The 22,870-nt window shown below is 33.6% G+C and overlaps 1 protein-coding gene across 1 annotated transcript in view; it reads left to right on the plus strand.

Annotated features, from left to right (window-relative positions):
- The window catches only part of LOC109373414 (catenin alpha-3), a 602,515-nt gene that overhangs the window by 155,168 nt on the left and 424,477 nt on the right, over positions 1 to 22,870 (plus strand). Inside the window, exon 3 of the mRNA XM_019627201.1 lies at positions 19,660 to 19,860. Coding sequence (XP_019482746.1) covers positions 19,660 to 19,860 — 201 coding nt within the window. The remainder of the gene's footprint in view (positions 1 to 19,659; positions 19,861 to 22,870) is intronic.

Below are 22,870 nucleotides of genomic sequence, written 5' to 3' on the forward strand. Positions count from 1 at the left end.
GAAAACAAAAAGATGTTTACATTGCGATTCATAACAGTAGCAAAATTACAGTTATAGAGTAGCAACGAAAATAATTTTATGTTTGGGGGTCACCACAACATGAGGAACTGTATTAAGGGGTCATAGCATTAGAAAGGTTGAGAACCGCTGCTCTAAATCCTCCCAAGGCCTTTTGAGTGCTCTACCTGTAGCTATTTTTCATGGATATGAAGTATCTTCTCTAACCACTTTATGTAAATGTATCTGTAAGTTGTTCTCTAAGATAACGTATGGCAATATGTTGTTGCTTTTATATTTATTATTTATGTAACTTCTAATTTATTTTTTTCTCTTAATGGATTTTAACCTCAAGATAGCAAAAACTTTAAAAATGTTATTACTGTTTAACTTAAAATTAGCAAAGTGCCCAGCACATAGTAGAAACCCAATAAGTAATGTACTAAGTAAGTATATAAACAAAGCAGATTTTACAGTACCTTTCAAATAATATTTCAGGCATCTATTAATTGTTGATATATTAACATATGAACACACTAAAAATATAATTTGCAAAATATTTAATAGAATAGAAACGAAGAAAAAAAAGCCAATGTACAGTGTTTATTTTAACAACTTTTATTGAGTGCTTATTATATTCCTCACATTGTCCTTGGTTTGGAAGATTCAATAAATGAGGATGAAAGAGGATTTTTTTTTTCTCAAGAAGTCCAGAGTCTAGCAGGGAGAGAAACAGGTAAAGAGAGATATGAACAATGAGAGCATTAATAAACTTTATTCATCTAATCAATTGTTTTCATAATAAAAATGCAAATTATTAAATTCAGTAAAGTCTCTTTAATATTATATAACTGCTGGATTGGTGATTACCTTCTTATGTACCCTGAACTACCAGTAATATTAAATATAGTGTGAAATAATAACAGTTATAGTTATAGGATGAATTTTATCTGAGATACTTCACACTTGTGTGAACTGAAATCAGTTACTCTTTTGTTAGAAGTGTTTTAATTGCCTGTTTAAATGTACTTTCAAACTGAGTAAACTAATAATATGTGCATTGAATGTTTTCCACTTTGAATGTTTTACCCTCACTATTGGGATCAATAAATGAGTAGATGATGGTAGGAAAAAAAGCTTCTTAAATAGGAAAAACACTTCTTGACATTGGTCTGGGCAATAATGTTTTGGCTATGACTCAAAAATCACAGGCAACAAAAGCAAAAATAGACATAGAGAATTGCACCAAACTAAAAATCTCTTCAAAGCAAAGGAAACAATCAATAGAGTGAAGAGACAACCCGAGAAATGGTAGAAAATATTTGAAACCATACATCTGATAGGGGGAAGGATCATATTTAAAACATATAAAAATCATGGACAGCTCCATAGCAAAACCCAGTAACAATATTTAAATATGGGCAAAGGACCTGAATAAACATTTCTCAAAAGAAGACATACAAATGGCCAACAGATATATTGGGTTGTTGGAAAAGTCATGACATATTTTTTCTATGTTTTTCGTTACAAAATTGCGTCATGACTTTTCCAACATCCCAATATAAAAAGATTCTCAACATCACTAATCATCAGGGAAATGCAAGTAAAACTCATGATGAGACCTCACACCTGTTAGGATGCCTCTATCCTCAAAGAGACAGAAGGTAAGTGTCAATGAGGATGTGGAGAAAAAGAAACTTTATACACTGTTTGTGGGAATGTAACTTGGTGTAACAGTATGGAAAACAGTATGAAGATTCCTCAAAAACTTAAAAATGGAACTACCATATGATCCAGCAAACCCACTTCTGGGTATTTATCCAAAGGAAATGAAATCAAGACCTCAAAAAGATATCTGCACTCCCATGTTCATTTCAGCGTCATTTCCAATAGCCAACATATGGAAACAACCTAAGTACTGGTTGACAGATGAATAGATAAAGAAGGTGGGCTATTATGCAGCCATGCAAAAGAAGGAAATCCTGCCATTTGTGAAAACATGGATGAAGCTGGAGGACATTATACTAAGTGAAATAAGCCAGACAGAAAAGACAAATACTGTATAGTATCTCTTATCTGTGGAATCTAAAACTGAGGAAAAAAAGTTGAATTCAGGAGCATAGAGTAGAACAGTGGTTACCAGGGGATGATGGGATGGGGTAAATGGGGAGATATTGACTAAGAGTACAGAGTTGAAGTCATATTGAATGAATATATCTAGGGATTTAATGTATAAGCATAAATTATTATATTTAATATCACTGTATTGAACACCAAAAAGTTGCTAACAGAGTACATTTCAGGTACTCTCATCACGCAAACAATGACAACTATGTGAGATGATGTGTTAATTAACTTGATTGTAGTAATCATTTCACTATGTATATCAAATCATTATATTGTACTCCTTAAATATAAACACATTTTATTACAATATATAAATTAAAAAGATAAAAATAAGAATATTTTTTGATATTAAAAACAAATTAGATAAGTGAATGGATACTCCATTTTATTAACAAAGAAACTAAGGCTTAGGAATATTATTTTTTCCAAGTTTTTAGAACTAGTAAGTGGCAGAGTCAAAATTATAATCTAAGACAAGAATGCCACATAAATGATCTGTGCTTTGATGCCCCCCCCCCCCGTGTCCTCTTGCTGCTCAATGTTCTGACATACCTTGTGGTCTTTTCAGAATAATATAGTAGCCCCTGATTTCTGATGCAAAATACTTCCAGAAGTTCTCAGATAAGTGGTAGTCTTGTTTCTATGTCTGGGTATGGATGTGGCACATCTAATTACTCTACTGAGAAATGTTCATGCACAGGGAAGTCAAAGAGTATCTTGACTTTTTATGATGATATTAGAAGAAGAAATAAGCATCAGAATTTGATAAATCAGCAATAAAATAAAATTTATCTATTATCTATCATCAATCTATCTATCATCTATCTATCTATCTATCTATCTATCTATCTATCATCTTCTATCTATCAAAAGATTTGGATAAGTGAAATGTGTCCACTCAAGAAGCAGAGACAATGAAAAGATTTCATAATGAAAGGGGTTTTTATTAAACTTGGGAAGAGAGGAACAAAACTACCAGAGATTTTGGATTTTATGGCCAGATTCCTGTAGAATGCAGTGACAAGAATGGATATGGGAGAGAGAAGTAGATCTGCCAAATACACACGTACAACCTGCAAGATCATCCATTGAGGTGAAGAGGTTGGTAAAGAGAGTATCCAAGTTTTATGGAGAACAAGTAATACAAAGTACTCATTACCTGATGATCTAACAGATTATATTGCTCTTTTCCCTTGGTTCCCAGAAAACAAACAGCAGAGAAATCTGTAGGACATTAATAGTAATTCTGCTGAACCTCATGATTGGTTTGTTTTTATTATCCTTTAATATTTTTCATAATTTTCTTGTGAAGATGTTTCACCCTTATAAATATTAAATCTAAGAAGCTACAAAAAGCATATATACACAAACATATGTCTGTATGAGTGTGCATCTGCAAGTCTTATGTCCTCAGGATTTCAATTATTTTTGAAACTATTGTAAATTATTGTTATATTTAGGCATTTATGTTCAAAGGTTGTTGTTTTAATAAACAGGTAATTTTGACATAAAGAATTTGTAAACAAATGGTATAAATTTACGTTGGCCAAATCAGAGAAGGGGCATTATTATTATTTTTTTTCCAAAAAAAAAAAAGGTTTTATTTTATTTTCTCCCTTTTCCTTTCTCCTTTCATTGTTATCCCATTTTATGAGAGATATACTTAAACACTGTTTATGTACTCTTGTAAAATGCACAGTGATTGTATGCATTTTAATTTACACAAATTGTATTTCCTTATAAAATCTTACTTTGTTTGTCTTTCTCAATATATTACATGAAAATCTAGTTGGTTGTTTCTCACAGCTGCAAAAATAATATTCAGTTGTTATATTTTACTTAACCTTTTCCCTTGTGATGGACAGTGAGGTTGTGTCCATTTTCACCAACATGAACATCAATAAAAAGAACATTTTTCAGTGCATTCTTTTATAGGAAACCAAATAGCCTGAGTTATATAAACATAGGTGGCATTGCTTGGCCATAAAATTAATTAATATCTAACTTATAAATATTGGCAGAGAACTTTCACGAATTACATATACAGTCCATATTTCTATTAGCATTTCCTACTGAACATTTTATTTTATTTTTTATTTATTTAATTTTTTTTGACTCTCCAACCTCTGTATTTATTTATTTATTTATTTATTTATTTATTTATTTATTTATTTATTTATTTTGTTAGTTTCAGGTGTACAGAACAATGCAATAGTTATCCTTTTCACCCCTCACAATGTAACAACCCTCCTCCCCCCATCCACTGCCCTCCCACCCCCGATATCATACTTATCTATTACAATTCCATTGACTCCATTCCCACACTATACTCCACATCCTGTGACTATATGTATATATATAATTATAGTTGACATACAATATTATTCAACATCAGTTCAGAAATACAGGGTGGTGGTCAGGCCTCTACACCGACTATGAAGTGGTCTCCCCAACAGGACATGAGTCCATCTGGCCCCCTAAAAAATATTTACAACAAAATTGATTATATTCAGAAAGAGCATTATTAATATGAGGGAAAATATAATTCTTCTTGGCACCTGGAAGCAAATAATATAAGTAAGATCATATAAAACTTAACCTTTTAAGGACTGAAAGTATAAGTCATATCAGCCAGTCATGGAGTCATCAAGCTCTTTTAGAGCATATTAACCACATATGAGTGTATTCATTGAAAGTGTGAAATATTAGGGCTCATACAGCGATTTTCTTCAGATGACGGCATAGGTCTGTGGTATGGCAGGATAATGAGCAAAGAGATTCTGCATTTTGTCTTGATGTTCCTTCATAACAGATGATGTTTTGTTAACGTTATGTCTAAAGTTTGATGTGGATATTAAGAATAAGAAAAATAGTCTAGTCCTTCTTTAAGTCCTGTAATATTATTTTATAGTATTGTGTGACAACCCCATTTTTCACACATTTTTCCCGTACCAAAAAGGATGACGTATGTTTGAATTTACTTAACTGTCAAAGTCAAGTTTTGCATTTCTCATTTGGGTTATAATATTTTACACATCCTGTGTTTTTCTGTAGTAATATGATTACTGTTCTAAGTGATCAGTTTTTATTTTTTAAAAATTAATTAATTAATTAATTAATTTAATGTCAAGAACTCAATAGAGCAGAAGATACAAGAGGCAACAAGATGAAGGAACGGAAAATAAATCACAGCCCATAGATACACAGCATTGAGAAAATACCCATGGCCAAATTAACTCAAGTTTTTTTATTGGTGTGAATAATATTACAAGAAAATAAAACTTACGCCAATTTTCCAAAATTGTATGAAGATCAAGGGTGATTACAGTTCCTCAAATTCTTATTTTACAACTCTCGTGAAGCAACAAGGTTGACTACTCAGCCTGAAAATAGTGAATTAAAGACTACAGACACAAATGAAAATTACTATTTGCAGCTCAACAAACATGATTGGAAAAGGAAATAAAATGGAAAAGGCAACAAAATGAAAATTAAAGGAAAATAAAATCAGACCAGATGTTGTGAATCTGTTTTTCATGCAGAGATGCTTAAATGCAAGGAACGGCCTTCCAGGCAAGGTTGCTGAGATAATAACACTGAATTTGTTCAGGATGGTTTGATTAGAAGGTCTGTCAGTAGAGATTTAGAACTAAACAAGGAATAGGCTGTTTAGGTCAACTGGACTTGGCAAAAGTCTCACATCTTCATTCAAGATCTTGAACAAAGATTATATTTCTCTGCTTTTTGTTTAGACTTAGCATAAAAAAACCACGTTTTGTTTCACATTTTTATCAATCTTTTTAACAGCTTACTTCTCATTACTATCAGCAATTTTTGCTGTCATGTTACCTTTCTTCCTGATTTTATTGTCATTGGCCTCATTAAAGTACTTCCACTGGCTTCTCCTACTGCGATTCTTATTATATGGGTGTTTGTTCCATGTGCTACAATCTTTCATCTTGTTTGAATCTTGACAAAAAGATTGTTCTAACTACAATACCTTGTAGATAGATTGCACTGGTCCAATGCAATCATTGTAATTGCTGGACATATGACTGCTAGTCATGCCAATTTTTAGTTTTGAAGTTTCTGTGTGGGATAAAAACTTGTTCTTGGATGGAGAATTGAGAAATAAAATAACTGTTTTTTTAACATTTTTAAGTAGGAAGTTTTAAAATTGTCATGCCTCTTTTTTTCCTAAGTTGATTCTAAGCTAAACTAAGATGTCCACACACAAAGGACATGGATTGTATTTAGCAGGTCATAAAAGAAGTGACTAAAAACAATTGAAATGTGCAAAGAAAAAATAATGTATAAACAATAAAGTGCTGCCTAATAAAATAATATTTATAAATTGGTTACATAACATAAAACAGTCCCAATAAAATACCTTTTGATAAATTCTTCAGTTCTTTTACAGATATCACCCTAGCAATGACCTGCACAGTATCTTGTGTTTTAATTCTAATAATTGGGTACATCAGAGACTGTTGAACATACACTTATCATTTGAATAGGAAAATTACTCACCTCCACTTCACAATCATCAAGAAACTTGTGAATACACAATAATTTAGAACAAAAAAAGTATTTCCACAAAGACCAAGGCATGTTTATTCTGATCAATCTCATCTCAATGGAATAACCATAGTATATAATGCAATGATGTACAAACATAGAAAGAGGAAGCACGTTCTTGGAAACGGAAATAGTCTAGCCACTCTTACCTGTGTACATTAGGGCACTTGTCATATTCCTTGTAGTATTTGTTTAGGTGCTTATTTCTTATACTGTGAGGTTTTTTTTTGTTTTGTTTTGTTTTTTTAAAGAGTAAGTTATTTATCTTATAATCTCTTACATATGGCAAAATATCAGTGGTAGGAACTGTGTAAATACTCATTGAATGAATGACTTTAAAAAAAATCAGTTTGTAATTAATACTAGTTTTCAGGCAGGAAGAGACAGACAGAGGAAAAGTAATCCTGAAAGAACTAAAGGTGTTAAGATTTATCTGTGGCTATCAGACTTATATTTGTTTTAGAAGTATATAGTTGTTAACAAATGGTTTGCTTAGTTCTCTAGTTCTTACCTATTAAATTTCACTCTTTAATAACATTGTTAATTAAAAATAGTATATAATTTAAGATAGTAGTAATTATGCTTTTTATGGAAAATAAATAAATGCTTTAGAAAATAATATCAATTATCCATAACGCCACCAACTATTAAAAACTACTATTAGGACTTTGGGAATTTTTTTCTAACTTTTTCTGGAAAGTTATGTAATTATATTGTAAACAAATAAATAAACATATATGATTTTAAACAAAGTTCTCTTTTAATAGATATATATTCTGATTTTTTCCTTAAAATAATCTCATAAGTATATTTTATGCAATTTAAATATCTTATAAGCTTTTATATTGCCTTATAACATTCCATTAGATGAAGGCATTATTTATGTTCAACTATTGTTAGTTAGCATTATAAAATTAACTTATTAGTAGTTGTTATTTCAACCAGTAGCTGTGGTTTAAATTTTATAATGACACAAATCTGTAAACCTACATATGCCTAGGAGGGAATCTTGATTTACTAGACAAGAAATTTCTTTGAAAGTGATAATTTTGGGACTGTCACTTCTTAACCTAACCCCATCAATTCATTGCATAGATTGAAGAGTGAATCCATTTCCCTAAAATGCGTAATAACTATTCAACTGATTTGCCATTGCTGAATTACTCATCAGCATTTCTTTTTACCTATCATAAAAATTTTAAAAAGTCTGTTTCACCTTATAATTAAGTAGCTCTTCCACAGCATTCACATTAACTGGGTCTGTTAGCAAGGTGTTAATATGTGTCAACTCTAGATATCACTTTTATGTGGATACCCAACTTATAATTAAGGTGAAAACCTTTATGATCTCTCTTGAAATTTTAATTCATGACAACTTTACTTAGTGATTTCAGTGCTTTTTAACTAAAATTTAGTAAATTGCAATGTTAATTATTTCTGCTTGATTATATCCTACCTATTAGGAAAAAAATTGTTTCAATATAACCAAAAGAGTTTTTTTTATTATTCTTTTAATATCTGAGTAAATCCATGTTTATTCAATAAGATTTTGAATCCAGTGTATGTTTTCAGGGTAAAATTAGAAAATGAAATAACAGTATATAAATACACAGAACATCAATAGAAAGAGAACTCTTAAGGGGAAAATTACTGATGGTTGGTGAAATTGGGGTCTCCTTCAGAGGTTATAGGATGACTATGAGTAGCATTCATTAGATCATCTTCTAGGGAGAGCTTTGTGGAAACTTCATAGCAAAACTGCATGGAAAGGTAAATCACAAGCACAGACTCCTTATAAATCTGAGTTAAGATGACGTATATTGAGTTTCCTGGAAGGGTGATACCTATGTATAGTAAGCAGTATCATTTACCCTTCTCTTTTTGTTAGTCCTTACAATTTGCTGTTTAGTTACATGTACTTTTGTAGGGAATTCCATATTGTTTAAAACAACCATGTTGATCCATAATATTTTGTGAATGACACTGATTTTGGAATCAGAAATCACACCTTGAATTTGCGTCTAACCTCCTGGACTTTGTCATACGCATGGCAAATTCCAGTTTTTAATAGGTTTCTTGAAAGTATTACTAATGAGACTGAAAAAGAGAATTCATCTTTTGGAGAAGTGTCTACTCTGTGAATTTGTGTGCATCTGAGAAGAAAATGTAAGAGACATATAAATTTCAATAAGAGGACATTGTGACTGAGTTTAAAATGAATTTATTGAGTCGGGAAGTGAACTTCCCTGAGGCATCTATCCAATAACAGCCTTGTCCTTTTCGGGTGTTAGCCATCTTTTTTTTTTTTTTTTGCCATGGGGAGCAGTGTTGTATTTTAGAAGGTATTTGAAATAATTGAACTGCATAGTTAATGGTCTGGGGAAAAAGAAGAAAAAGAAAGGAAATTTGCCAGGTTATAAACAACTCATTTGTCCTTAATTTTATCTGTACATTTGTAATTTTACATAGTTTACTGTTTGGGGTTTTTGTTCTGCTATATGTGTCAGACATCTCAAGGAAGTCATTTAAAATGGTGCAAGAATGTTCTTATCCCTGTGCCCAAAGGTACAAATTTCATAATTGGATACCCAAGTTGTTCTGTATTTTCAGCCATAAACAAGGAACAGCACCCAAATGAATACTGTTTTTTACAAGAGCATTCCGCAATAGAGGCATCCGACATTAGCATCCAGTGTGCAGGAATTGAACTGTTTGATTGCATTAAATGGGAAAATAGCTCACAACTGTCTGTTCCTGCTGACAGTCCTGATGTTCAGTCTGGTAATATCCTCAGTGCTATTTTTTTTTGTCCCCAATGCTTTGATATAAGATGTTCATAAGTTCCTAGTCTATGGGACCTCTTCCATACACTATGGGAAAATTAACATGAAAAACTCAGTCTAAGAGGAGTGAGTGGAAGCCTAGACTGAAGGGAATAAATAAGGCTTGGTTTACTTTTTTCTGTTTATTTTGTCATGATAAGGGCAGCATAAAATACAATAACCTACAGCAGAATAGTTAAATAGCTGAGGGATTAAACTGTTCATTTCTTCTTCTATGGCCATCTTCTCTGGTGATATCTCTAGACTATTTTAGGTACCCTTTGGCTCTGATGGCTCCATATAGATCTAGAATAATAACATGACTAGAGCACTGTTATGTGAGCTTTGTAGAATTAAAACTCTCTTTCTAAATACACATAGATGATATCTCATGTCCAGTTAAAATTAATGTGAAAACTTATAATACATTCAGCTACATAATATTACAAACAATTTTTTGCACAACTTTTATAAAATTAAAAAAAAAAGTAAGACTACAATTTCCCCTTCTCATCATACATTTGGGGGTAGCTGAGTAATATAATTATAGACTCACCATATCCTAAAGCCAAATGGGACCTTAGCATTTATAGGACCTTAGCAGGTGGGACAAACTTGATTTTAAATTATGGCTTAATGACTGTAACTGTGAAATTTGGAAAGATACTTATCTGCTCAAAGACTTGATTTCTTCATCTTTAAAATGGAAATGTAACAGACCTATCTGTTAGGGTGATTATAAGAATTTAATGAAATAATGCACATATGTAGCTTAACACAATGCCCAGAAAACAATAGCTTTCTGAAATTATTTGTTAAAAACTCAAACCAACAAATTGAAAATCAGTATTACTGTGTGAAAGCTCAGAGAATTGGGGAAAGGGACAACATTTTTCTTAAATATATTCATGGAAAATTTGAAACATGTTCAAAATTCCTACCTCATTAATTGTAGACATCTGAGATAATCAATGTTACTGAATATATATGATTCAACATTATTAGTTTTCTTCCAGTTTTAGAAGGGCTAAACACATTGCTTATTAAAGGCCTAACGAGGACTTGGCATTGAATACTGAATGTTTGAAGTCTCCTGTGTTACAATTGTAAACCAACATTGATTCACTAACTAAATTCCATAGTTTGCATTAGAGTTCTCTATGTGTTTTAAATTGTATGGGTTTTGACATATGTATAATGACATGTATCTACCATGACAGTACCACACAGAATAGTTTCTCTACATTGAAATACAACCACTGACTTTTTCTTTTTCTTTTTTTTTTTTTTACTGTGTTCATAGTTTTGCCTTATCTAAACTGTCATATATTGGGAGTCGTACAGTGCGTAACCTTTTCACATATTGATACATTTATGTTTCCTCCCCATATTTTTTTGTGGCTTGATAACTCATTTGTTTTCCTTGCTGAATAATATTCCATTTATGGATGTATCCTAGTTGTGTGTGTGTGTGTGTGTGTGTGTGTGTGATATTTTTAAGCCATTCATCTATTGAAGAACATCTTGGTTGCTTCCAAGTTTTTTTTTTTTTAATTTTTTTAAAGATTTTTATTGGGGAATTGGGGGATGGGAACAGACAAGTTACTGTCATTTTGTTCTTCAGTCTAGTTGTGGAGGACGATGCTTCACTGGCCCAAGTTGGCACTATCATTGCGCTCTTCCCGGGAGAGGCAGATCTGTCGCCAGCTTCTGGACGGCTGCTCATAGCAGTTGCTGGCCGCTCACGCTGGCTGCTGGCTACACACGGTAGCCCATGGCAATCCACTGCCACAGGGGCTGCAGCCTACGCCGTCGCCGGCGACTCACGGCAGCCCAGCTCCAGGTTGAGCTGTTGTTCAGCATCTTAGCTGTAGAGGGCAGTGTCACTGGCCCTCATATGTGGGATCCAAACCGGGGCCCTGTGGTGTCCCAAGCCAGCTCTTAACCAATGCGCCACTTGGCTGGTCCCCAAGTTTTAATAATTATAATTAAAGTTGCTAAAATATCCATGTGAAAGTTTTGTGAGCACATAAGCTTTCTATTCATCTGGGTAAATACCAAGGAGCACAGTTGCTGGATCATATAGTAAGAGTATGGTTAGATTTATAAGAAACTGCCAAACTGTCTTCCAACGTGGCTGTACCATTTTACATCCCCACAGACGATGAGTGACAGTTCATTTGGCTCCGTAGCTTCAACAGCACTTGGTGTTGTCAGGGTTCTAAATTTTGACATTCTAATAGGTGTGTATTGGTATCTCATTATCATTTTTATTTGCAATTCCTTGATGACATGTGATGTTGGGTATCTTTTCATATGCTTATTTGTCATCTGTGTATCTTTGTTGAGGTTTCTGCTCAGATCTTTTGCTCATTGCAACTGTATTTTTTTTGTTTGTTTTCTTATCTTTGAGTTTAAGAACTCTTTTATGTTTTGGGTATTAGATATGTGTTTTGCAAATATTTTTTTCCCTAGTCATTGCTTGGCTTTTCATTCTCTTTACAATATCTTTCACATAGCAGATTTTTTTTGTGAAGCCCTATTTATCAGTTTTTTTTTCATCATTTATGCTTTCAGTGTTGTATTTAAAAAGTTATTTTCAAATTCAAGGTTATCTAGACTTTATCCTAGGAGCTTTATAGTTTTGCATTTTACCTGTAAGTCTATAATTTCATGTGTAATTTTTGCTTTATGCTTTTTTCACTGGGCTAGGAAAAAAAAAGTTTGGGTAATTATTAGCTCCCAAGTCAAAGCACATAGTCAAGGAATATTTTTCCAAGGTGAAAGCAAGACTTTCATAAATTTAATGTGAGCATATGTCAAAAATTCATTGTTAAGCGACACCGAGAAGATAATGCTTATTTAAGGGGAACTGGATAAAGAAAGAATGGTGAAATAAAATTTCCAAGTTAGAAACAAAAACTAGTTACTATCGTAACTAACAATAAAAATGTAAACTTCAGGATTATATTTTCTACAAAAATTATTCCATCTCTGTCATATAAAAATTTATTTGCATCACTATGTGACAAGAATCATTTACAAGCTATCAGTTTTGAAAAACGAAATGAACATCTACCCCTATAGAATTGTAAAATATTCTAACCAATAGGAAATAGCAAGTGGAACAAAGATACACAGTCCTGGAGAATGAGGTATCTCGCAGGTAGGCCTGATTCATCATGTCTGCCAGCAGGATACTAAACGGACAAGCAATGGTACCTTTTGCCTATTTCCAAGCTTTAGATAAATTTCTTAACTACCTCACAGAGGAAACTGTTATAAAAGCCTACATAACATACACTAAAAGAAATATGAAGGCTCTGGTGACTTTCTTTTTGTGGTTTTTATTCCTATAGATTTGTGTCTGCATAAGTGCTGCAGAGTTCCTATAAGTATGGTTGGTGAGGAACTAGTTTGGGAATAGAAATCTTGAACTTTATTTGCCTTTTGATTATTGTCAGAAGTAGGTCAGGTAAGTTTGAGCTGGTTAAAGTCCAAGGAAGAATAAACAGTTTATAGTGAAGAGACACTGGGCAAACTTTTGGGATATAGGTTAACAAAACTTCATTGAAATTATAAAATATTGATAATTTTGACTATTGTATTTTGGGAAGAATAAAAGACAATAAAGAAAATAATCATTTCTTGGTTACTAGGTTGTAAACCCTTTGCAGACAGAGATTGTGCCTTATTTATATTTTATATCATCTACATTTTCTAACACAGTGTGCCTTAGGCTCAGGAGCAGAGACAAAAGAAAAGTGTTAAGGATGTAAAAAAGGGATAAGGCATTGTAAAACATTTCCCATTTAGCTACATGTGTACTCTTTGTTCTTAAAGTACCACTTGCCTAGATCTTTAGGTAGGCTATCAGCTAATTTGGAGACCAATCATCATGATCAAATTATTGCCAAACAGAAATTTTGACCAACTTGAAGTAGATCCACAAAATTTACTTATATACTGGTGCATTCCATTTGTTTTCTGAGGGTTTTTTTGGGAGGGTGAGATGGGGGGTAGTGGAATTGTAAATTTTTATTCATTTTCTAAATTTATTTATTTATTTATCTATCTATTTATTTATTTTTATCAGTTAGCGTTGACATTCAGTATTATTTTACATTAGTTTCAGGTGTACAGCATAGTGGTTAGACAAGTATATAATTTATGCAGTGATCCTCCCCAGTAGTTTAGTACCCACCTGGCACCATACATAGATTTTGTGGTGGCTCCTCTTCCCGGCACTGGTACTCCAGTTTGGGGAGCCTGGTGTTGGTCTGGGGTCTCTTGCTTCTCCATGGGGACCTCCTCCACCAAGACATTCCCTCCTGATTCACAACCATCACACATGGAGGTGTCTGTAAAATGAATTATAGTAAAGAGGAAAAAAAGTGCTTTCTAGTTTCATGTTTTTGGTAAAAGAGGAAGAAAAATTAGCATATGCTGTTTTTATTTGTTGAACATTTGTGTAGTTACCTATTTAATGAGTTTTAAATTTACAGCTATAGATACAAGTTTACAAAATGGAAACTTATTTTTTTTTAATTAAACTTAGCTTAACCTTCTGAGCTCATATATAGTGGGTAGCTAACCTTAATCTTGTTAATTTAGTTAACTCAATCTCTTTTGACTTATAACTTAGTCTTTAGGGGGGAAAAAAACCTTTCTCCTTAGAAAAATATTAGTTTCTCTCTTCTCCTTCCCTTCTCCTTCAAATTTTGTCTTAGGTATGCAGATATCAAAGGAGAAGACAGTTTTGGTGTATTAGTCCCCATTCAGTGGATTATGGCATAAACTGTCTACATCTCCAGGTTTTGCCATTGAAATATTCAAAGCCCAGCTTTGAGAATTGAAACAAAACAACTTTGCCTCTCAACAACATTTGGATTTTGCAAATAAAATATGCTCCTACTTTCAGTCTATTCTTTGGGCTATGGATTTATAAAATTATGCTTTGGAGGTTACAAGCTAATAGATTAGCCTTTTCTTCTCACAGGATTTTGATTGTTTTCTGTATTTCCTGTGGCAAATTCTAGCTTTAATGTGGAAAACTAAAGAATTAAGAAGAAAAGTCATAGAAAAAAATTACATGCATTTTGTGGATCCTGAGAAAGATGCCTACTAAGATGAGCTGCTGGTGGCTAACGGATCAAATTTAAAACCAGAGCCTAAAGGTCATTTCTAATTAGGGTGCTTTCATGCAAACCACACTTCAGGGAGGAGTCTGCACTGAGTTGCCTGCACTGTGTTCCTGTCATGTTAGTCAGCCCTTATGAAGGAGTTCCTGGTATTGTATTCCAACCAATACCCATCAGCATCTTTACTGACCAATCAGAATGGTTCAATTCTGAACAATCAGGTCAGTGCTTTTTGCACCAATCAAACTGTGAGGATTTGTAGTCCTCATTTGAATGAGGATGTACTAATCAGGGACCAGGGATGGGAACTTCTGTCTATATAAGTTAATTCCTCTCTGGTTCAGGGAGTGCACATTCCCTTTTCACTACTGAAGACTGCATTTCCCTGGCTGGAGCTGAAACACTGAAGACATATCACCACCCCAGAGGGTAGCAGAGCAGAGCTGTCTAGCTGGAGATGGCCACCTTCCCTAGGGCTGCCTCACAGCCATGCTGTTTCACAGCCATGCTGCTTCATAATTGAGCTATTTGCACGGAATAAAGTTTCCTTCTTCACCTCACCCTAAATTGGGGATTCCTGTTGGTATTGAATTGGTGCTAACCACCAACAGTTGACAATTTCAAAATCTCATTGTGCTATACTTGCTACAGTGACTAAAGGTCACATTTGTTTGCTACAAATGAAGTACCTTTTAGTCTAAGATCAGTTTCTTTATAGCCCTGTTTATTCCTGTTTTCTGACATAATAGAAATCACCCTTTGTATCACAGGACAGCTAAAATGATTGATAGAAATTGCTAGTAGTTTAGCAATTCTCTGCTCTTAAAGTAATGTATTTTAAGATTTGCAGTAACACCAGGTCATTCCACCCCTACCCCCAAATCACATGTTAAAGCTGACACTTTGAAACTATTAACACAAATCTTCAATCAGTTCTTCAAAGCACGTAATATTCTGAATGGCTTGTTTTATAACATTTTCTTGCTTTTAAACCTCATTTTTACAATGATATAATTCTCGAGTCCAAGTGTATCTACAGTTGAGAAAAAAATAAATTGAAGGTAGAGCTCCTAGTGATTTTTGCTACGTCTACTAAATAAACCAAGTCAGCAGACTTAAGAGATACATCAGTAGGAAGTTTTATACAAGGTATTTTGGGTTTTATTTCTTTTTTTAGAGGTTTAAGGTTATATAAACAGGCATAAAAACTGAAGCTCTTCTGAAGACCTTTTTAGCTACTTAAATTCACCTGAAATATGAATAGCAAAGAAATAATTGTTTTTAAGAAAATAGTTTAATGTTTAGTTATTGTGTGTATGTGGGAGATGCTATATATATATATATATATATATATATATATAATATTATATTATATATTATAATATATATTATATATATATATATATATATATAATTTTTTCCCCTACAACTTTATGTTTAGAATTTCATGGAAATAATTGTTGCTGGCATTTTCAGAAACTTTCAGGGTAATGGGAAAGTGTCACAATAACAGAAGTTTGAAACACCTTTTCTAATGCTTTTCTGCTATATTTAACCTTAGTAATTCAAAAGATCATTTAGTCATCAACAGCATCATTTTCAATATGTCTGCTTCTGGTAAAGTCTGGTTATGTGCTTCTTGCCTCTTTTTTCATGTATTATTTTTTCATAGTGTATATGTTCATGTAGGAATTTTATTTCTGTATCTGACCTCACCTATATAATTCTTCAGCATGATTATTGCTATGGCTTCTGATTTTGTTGCTCTCTCAAAAGCAATAACCACAGAAACTTCTATAAGGCTGAGCAGAAAAGGACCAAAGCAATATTTTTTATTATTTACTATATTTTTTATTCTCTGCTTTAAATAATAATATAAATTGTTGAGCATGTATATCATTGTTCTATATATAGAAGAGATGAACACACAATTTATCATTAGTGAATATTCTCTGAATACTTTTTCCTGTGCAAAATTCACTAGAAAAAATAGTTTTTGGCAGTTATGATTCCATGTTTAATTAAACAGAAATTACATAGTTTATTAGTTAATCAGTCTTCCAAGAATGAATATTGTTTTTTTCCCCAAATCTTTTCAATGTTATAGGACTAAGCAAAAATAGCTCTGCAATCTAAAATTAAACACCTTTAGTGAATGAAGATTAACCACTCATTGTATACAGGTATGTTGTGCTAATTTGAGAAAATGACCAACATACTTGAAAAATAACAACTTCTTAATGTGTCATTAAAGTGCACATCTGTGGACTTTTAAAAAACTCATGATTATTGCACCTTCCACATTTAAATTTGTACTTCAGTTCCAGGAGAACTATGACAGTGATGATATACATGCAATTTCTGTTGAGATGGAATTGTGCCTAGATTTATTATATGCTTAATGGCACATCCATAACTGAATGCTGAAAACTAGGTTAAAACGCTAGTGAAATTATAACAAAGGTTTTCAATGTTTAATCTTTTTCATGCAAATGATACGGCTGTCCTTGATATGGGTCAAATTAACTATACTTATGGACACACAAAATGTTTCTCTTTATGTTCATAACCCATGATTTAGGATTTAGACAAAATAATTTACTGTTCCCACGTGCATCTTATAAGAGGACTTCATTCATTCATTCAAGAAACGTTGTTAATGTAACATGTGCCATATATTGTACTAGAGAGTAGGTAGGATACCTCAAGTAATAATATAAAATTCCTGCACTTCATATATTTCATAATCTACTAGAGAGATAGTTTCATTAGTACATCATTAAAACGTGGGAAGAAGCACTAATGTAAACATATAAACCATTTTATGGCAATCCCAAACGACATGGAACTAATTTTGTCTTGTTCTAGATAAGCATGGATTTCCTGAGAAATGACTTAGTGTCTTGAAAAATAGTATGAGTTGATCAAGTAGATCAAAGAGGATTTGGAGTTGTGATATTATGATTTATTAGAAATATGTATTTGGTGTTCATCCCATTTCTGGCACAGAGCTCCTAAAATCTTTGGAATTTCCTATGTGATGAGAGCCATAAAGATATCTTTTGTATTAAAGAAGTGACTTTTGGATCTCATCTAAGGATGAGGGCTGGTTGCCCAGGGAACCAAACAGGTGATTTCAGTTCCATCCCTTGACCTCCAGGTACAGGAGAAGGGATAGAGGTGAATCAATCACCCATGGCCAATGGTTCAATCAAATTGTGCCTATGTCATGAAGCCTCTATAAAAACCTGAAGAGACCAGGCTCAAAATGCTTGTGTTGGTGAACACATGGAGTTGTGGGGAAAGTGGTGTGACTGGAGAAGGCGTGGAAGTTCGGCAACCTTTTCCCATACCTTGCCCTATGCATCTCTTCCATCTGGCTGTTCCTGATTTATAAAAGTTAAATCTAGTAAAATGTTTCTCTGACTTCTGAGCTGCTCTAACAAATTAATCAAACCTCAAAAGCAGAATGTGCAAACTTCTGGTTTATAAGTAGTTGGTCAGAAGTACCTGTAACAACCTTGCAACTGGTGTCTGAAGTGGGGGGTGGAGAGGAAGTCTTATAGGACTGAATCCTTAACCTATGGAATCTGATGCTATCTCTGGTTAGACAGTGTCAGAATTGAGTTGAATTGTAGGACACTCAGTTAGTGTTCAGAGGATTACTTGTTGGTGCAGGGAAGCCTACACACACACACACACACACACACACACACACACACACACACACTGAAATTGGGACACATGTTGAAATTGGGTCCAGGAACCCAAAAGAACAATCTAGGTCAAGGTTCTAATATGCCCACATGAGCAGAGGCATGGGAGAACATGGAGGATTTGGTAAATCATAATATAAATATAATTGAACTGTAGAAGACCTGCAGAGGAGTGATAGGCATCAGGTATAAGAAGGTCACCAGGCACAATATTCTTTGATAGTTTGAATTTTGTGCTCTACACACTAAGAGGAAGTTGTGACTCTACCGGGAGATTGCTTCCTGAATGCCTCCTGTAGGTAGTCAACATATATAAAGGGGGGGGGGGGAACTTAACAGCATATTCTGGAATTACAGAGGTCTTTTTGTTGTAGTAGTTTTCTATGTATATTTTTCAGTAATAGAGTCTTTAAGAACTTTGAGTGGGGATTCATTTGATATAGCCAAAAGCCAAACACTAATTCTCTGAGGATTCTGTTAATTTCTTAGAAATATTATTGCCAATGCTTGTTGATATTCCACATACCATTAATTTTATCTGGGAGTATCAGTCATTTTATAGAAAAAGAGAACTTACTGTTATACTAAGAATACTCTGTTGTCTTCATGCTCTAATCATGCAAAGAGGGAAAGAGAGAGAGAAGTCAGGAGATTCTTCTAATTGGGCAACTTTCTCATGGGTTCATTTCCTTCAAGTCAATCTTTTTCAAGTCCTTTTCTTCAGTGTTTTCACAGATGTAGTGAAGTTGCTGCTTTACAATATAAAGATTATATATTTCATATTTTGTATTATTTACTAATTTATAAGATTTCTGTAATTGTGTTAAATCTCATTGTGCACCAATGAACATTACTTAAATGGAAACCCATAGTTTTATTTTTCTATATATTTAGGACAGGTAATATTTTTAAAGAGTTTTATAATCTGTATAGTGAAGTAAACATTCCACCATCATATATTTTATTTTTGTTTGAATTCAGACACTTCCCTTAATTTGCACCTACAAGTCACTCCAATCTAAAATATAATCTACCAGAATTGGACTCTAAAATAATATATAATCTATAAAAATTGTTGATAAAATATAAACTTGTATATTTCACAAATTTTGCTGTTAAAGAGATACAAGCAAAATTACATCTGTATTTTTCCTCCCTGTCAATGTCTCCTATTCCCAGCATGTACCACATCTGAAGTCAGAAGTTAACAAATTATAATATGCTAGATCTGTGTGATTAAAAAAACCCACAAAACTAATCTGATCTGTTTAATTACAGAGAGCCATATCCTAGAAGATGTCAACAAATGTATCATAGCCTTGCGAGACCAGGATGCTGATAACTTAGACCGAGCTGCCGGTGCTATCAGAGGTCGGGCAGCAAGAGTTGCTCACATTGTCACAGGCGAAATGGACAGTTACGAGCCAGGGGATTATACTGAAGGTGTGATGAGAAACGTCAACTTCCTTACAAGTACTGGTAAGTCTCAGTCCCCAAGAACAGCTGCGCTGTTCCTGATATTTGAATCTATGTGGCTACCAATTATCCATATGGAAAGAAGTTCTCAATCTGTGTTGGTTGTTTTCAAATAGATTGCTCTACTATCTGATAGTGATAGGTGTTTGCATTGGAAAAGAAGTCTTTTATAAATTATGCACTATATAAATCACCTCCAGGCCTTACCCACTTATGAATGTTTATTAATGCCAGAGCTGTTAGGAAATATAATTAGGCCAGGTGTGATAAATTTATAATAGCCTTTAAACCCTCTTTTAGCTGTATCATTTGTACCCCTAGGTTTTTGTTTGCATTACTAAAACAAGACAAACTCCTCCTATGTTTCCAGAGAAACGCTCTCTACCTTCTCTTGCAGTTTGTTTGCAAACCAACATTTTGTTCTTTCACATAATCTTCTTTGATTACTTAAGAAATATGGAATCAAGATTATGTTTTCATTTTACCACTCAAGAGTGTCTAAAATCAGCTAGTAAGTGCTTTGTTCTTAAATCACTCAGTAAATGGCATTCTTTTAATTATTAACATTTCTCCAAGAAACTTACAGAAACATTGGAATTCATATGGATTCAGAAACAACAGATATAATTTGAATGAGGGAAGTCAACTATCTTTTTTTTTTTTAAAGATTTTATTGGGGAATTGGGGGAAGGGAACAGCATTGGGGATCTGGGAAGGGGAACAGACAGGTTTCTGTCCTTTTGTTCTTCAGTCTAGTTGTGGAGGACATCACTTCACTGGACCATGTTGGTATTGTGATCATTGCGCTCTTCCCAGGTGAGGCAGATTGGTCTCCGGCCTCTGGACGGCCACTCACAGAGGCTCTTGGCAGCTCATGCTGGCTGCTGGCCGCTCACGCTGGCTGCCAGCCACTCACGGTAGCTTACGGCAGCCCACTGCAGCTTCACTGCAGCCCAGCTCCGGGTCGAGCTGTTGTTCACAATCTTAGCTGTAGAGGGCAGTATCACTGGCCCTCATGTGGGATCCAAACAGGGGCCCTGCTGCTCAGAGCTGGCGTCCCAAGCCAGCTCTTAACCAACACACCACTGGCTGGCCCAACTATCTTTTTTTTTTTTTTTGATTAAAGTTTATTGGGGTGACAATTCTTAGCGAAGTTACATAGATTTCATGTGTATAGTTCTATAATACATCATCTATATATCATATTGTGTGTTCACCACCCAGAATCAATTCTCCTTCCATCTCCATATATTTGACCCCCTTTACCCTCTTCTACCACCCCCAACCCCCCTTACTCTCTGGTAACTACTGAACTATTGTCTGTGTCTATAAGTTTTTGTTTCCTTATTTGTTTGTCTTATTTCTTTGTTGCTTTCAGTTTTATATCCCACATATCGGTGAAATCATATGGTTCTCAACTTTTTCTGTCTGACTTATTTTGCTTAGCTTAATAATCTAAAGATCCATCCATGTTGTCGTAAATGGTATTATTTCATCTTTTCTTATGGCATAATAGTATTCCATTGTGTATATATACCACAACTTCTTTAGCCAATCATCTATTGAAGGACATTTAGGTTGCTTCCATGTCTTGGCCGCCGTAAATAAAGCTGCAATGAACATGCGTTGCAGTCAACTATTTTTATAAGTCATCATGGAAGAACTTTCTACTGTGAAAACCCCTTGTGATTTTTAAAATCCCCATATTGAATTTTTCTTATTGATTACCTCATTGTTAGGGTGATGGTATACCCGTTATTCCTAGAATATTTGAGATTCCATATTTACATAATTTATTCTAGTTGTTCTTTATAATACGCATAAGGCATATTAAATTTGGATCATATGTGCATTGCATAGTGAAAGGGGTAGAAGGAATGAAGGTGTGGTAACTTTGGGGGTAGAGGGGAAGGAAAAGCACCTTAAAATTAATTAACCAAGAAATACATCAACTGTTGAATAACTTTCACTAGGGACTAGTTCTAAAGATGTTTAACACAAAGCAAGCTTAGCAAGGTTTGTAGATAATTGATGAGTAATATTGCTTTTTACCTAGTATTTTGATACAGAAAATTATTGGTGAATCTTGGCACATAATTTCTCATTACCTCTTTAAAAATATTTCTAAAACAATAAAACACTAAAGGTATGCTAAGGTAATATGGAAGAGGCATACCTGCAACTGTTGATATTATATATCTATACCAACTCCACAAAGGCCACTGTTGTCACAAAAGGATCACATGATAGTTGCTTTAGCAATGAGGTATTTACTTGCTTAAGGAGATGATTGTGTTATGATAGTTCAACATCTCTTCCCTAAACTAAATTTAACTGGTTCTTTCTTGCTGGTAAAAATCAAATATAGAGTTATCTTATTTTTTTCTAGCTTCTGAGAATGGAATTATAAGTAAAAGAAGAATGCATCAGGGGTTGTATTTTTAGCCAAATGAAATTTCCTGTAGGGAGTTGAATAGGTAAAGTCTCACAAGATTTTACCTGTGTCTTGCCTCTGTCTCAGTTTTGTAACCATATTAGTAATGTCTTGTGAATATATACTTTTGGTCACAATGTCTGTATGAAGTCCCAAGTTTATAGTTTTGTTCTCCATAGGATAGAGTCCATATTTGCCATATGCAGAGAAGTGGAAGAGAAATTCTCAAGTGTCTAGAATATGAAGTTTGTTGTTGGAACAGTTTGTTTAAAATCAATTCTTATGATCTGAAATCAGAAAATCAAAATAAAACAAAGTTATTTACACATTTCTTTACAAGTTTGTCGATACTTCTATGATTTACAGTGACCTTACAAAATAACTAACCAATATGGCCACATTATCATTCAATCAGAAGAGAGAGAAGTTCTTTTTCCTCTAATTAGTTGTATATAACTTTAATTATAATTTTCTATGTAAATTTTGTCCTCTGCCCAAAATATAATAAATGTAGGTTAGTCCTGGGTTATTGTGTATGTCACATTTTATTAGTAATATAAAAATGTAGTTTATGACTTT

This window comes from Hipposideros armiger, unplaced genomic scaffold, assembly GCF_001890085.2.
Source record: "Hipposideros armiger isolate ML-2016 unplaced genomic scaffold, ASM189008v1 scaffold_721, whole genome shotgun sequence".
Lineage (NCBI taxonomy): Eukaryota > Metazoa > Chordata > Mammalia > Chiroptera > Hipposideridae > Hipposideros > Hipposideros armiger.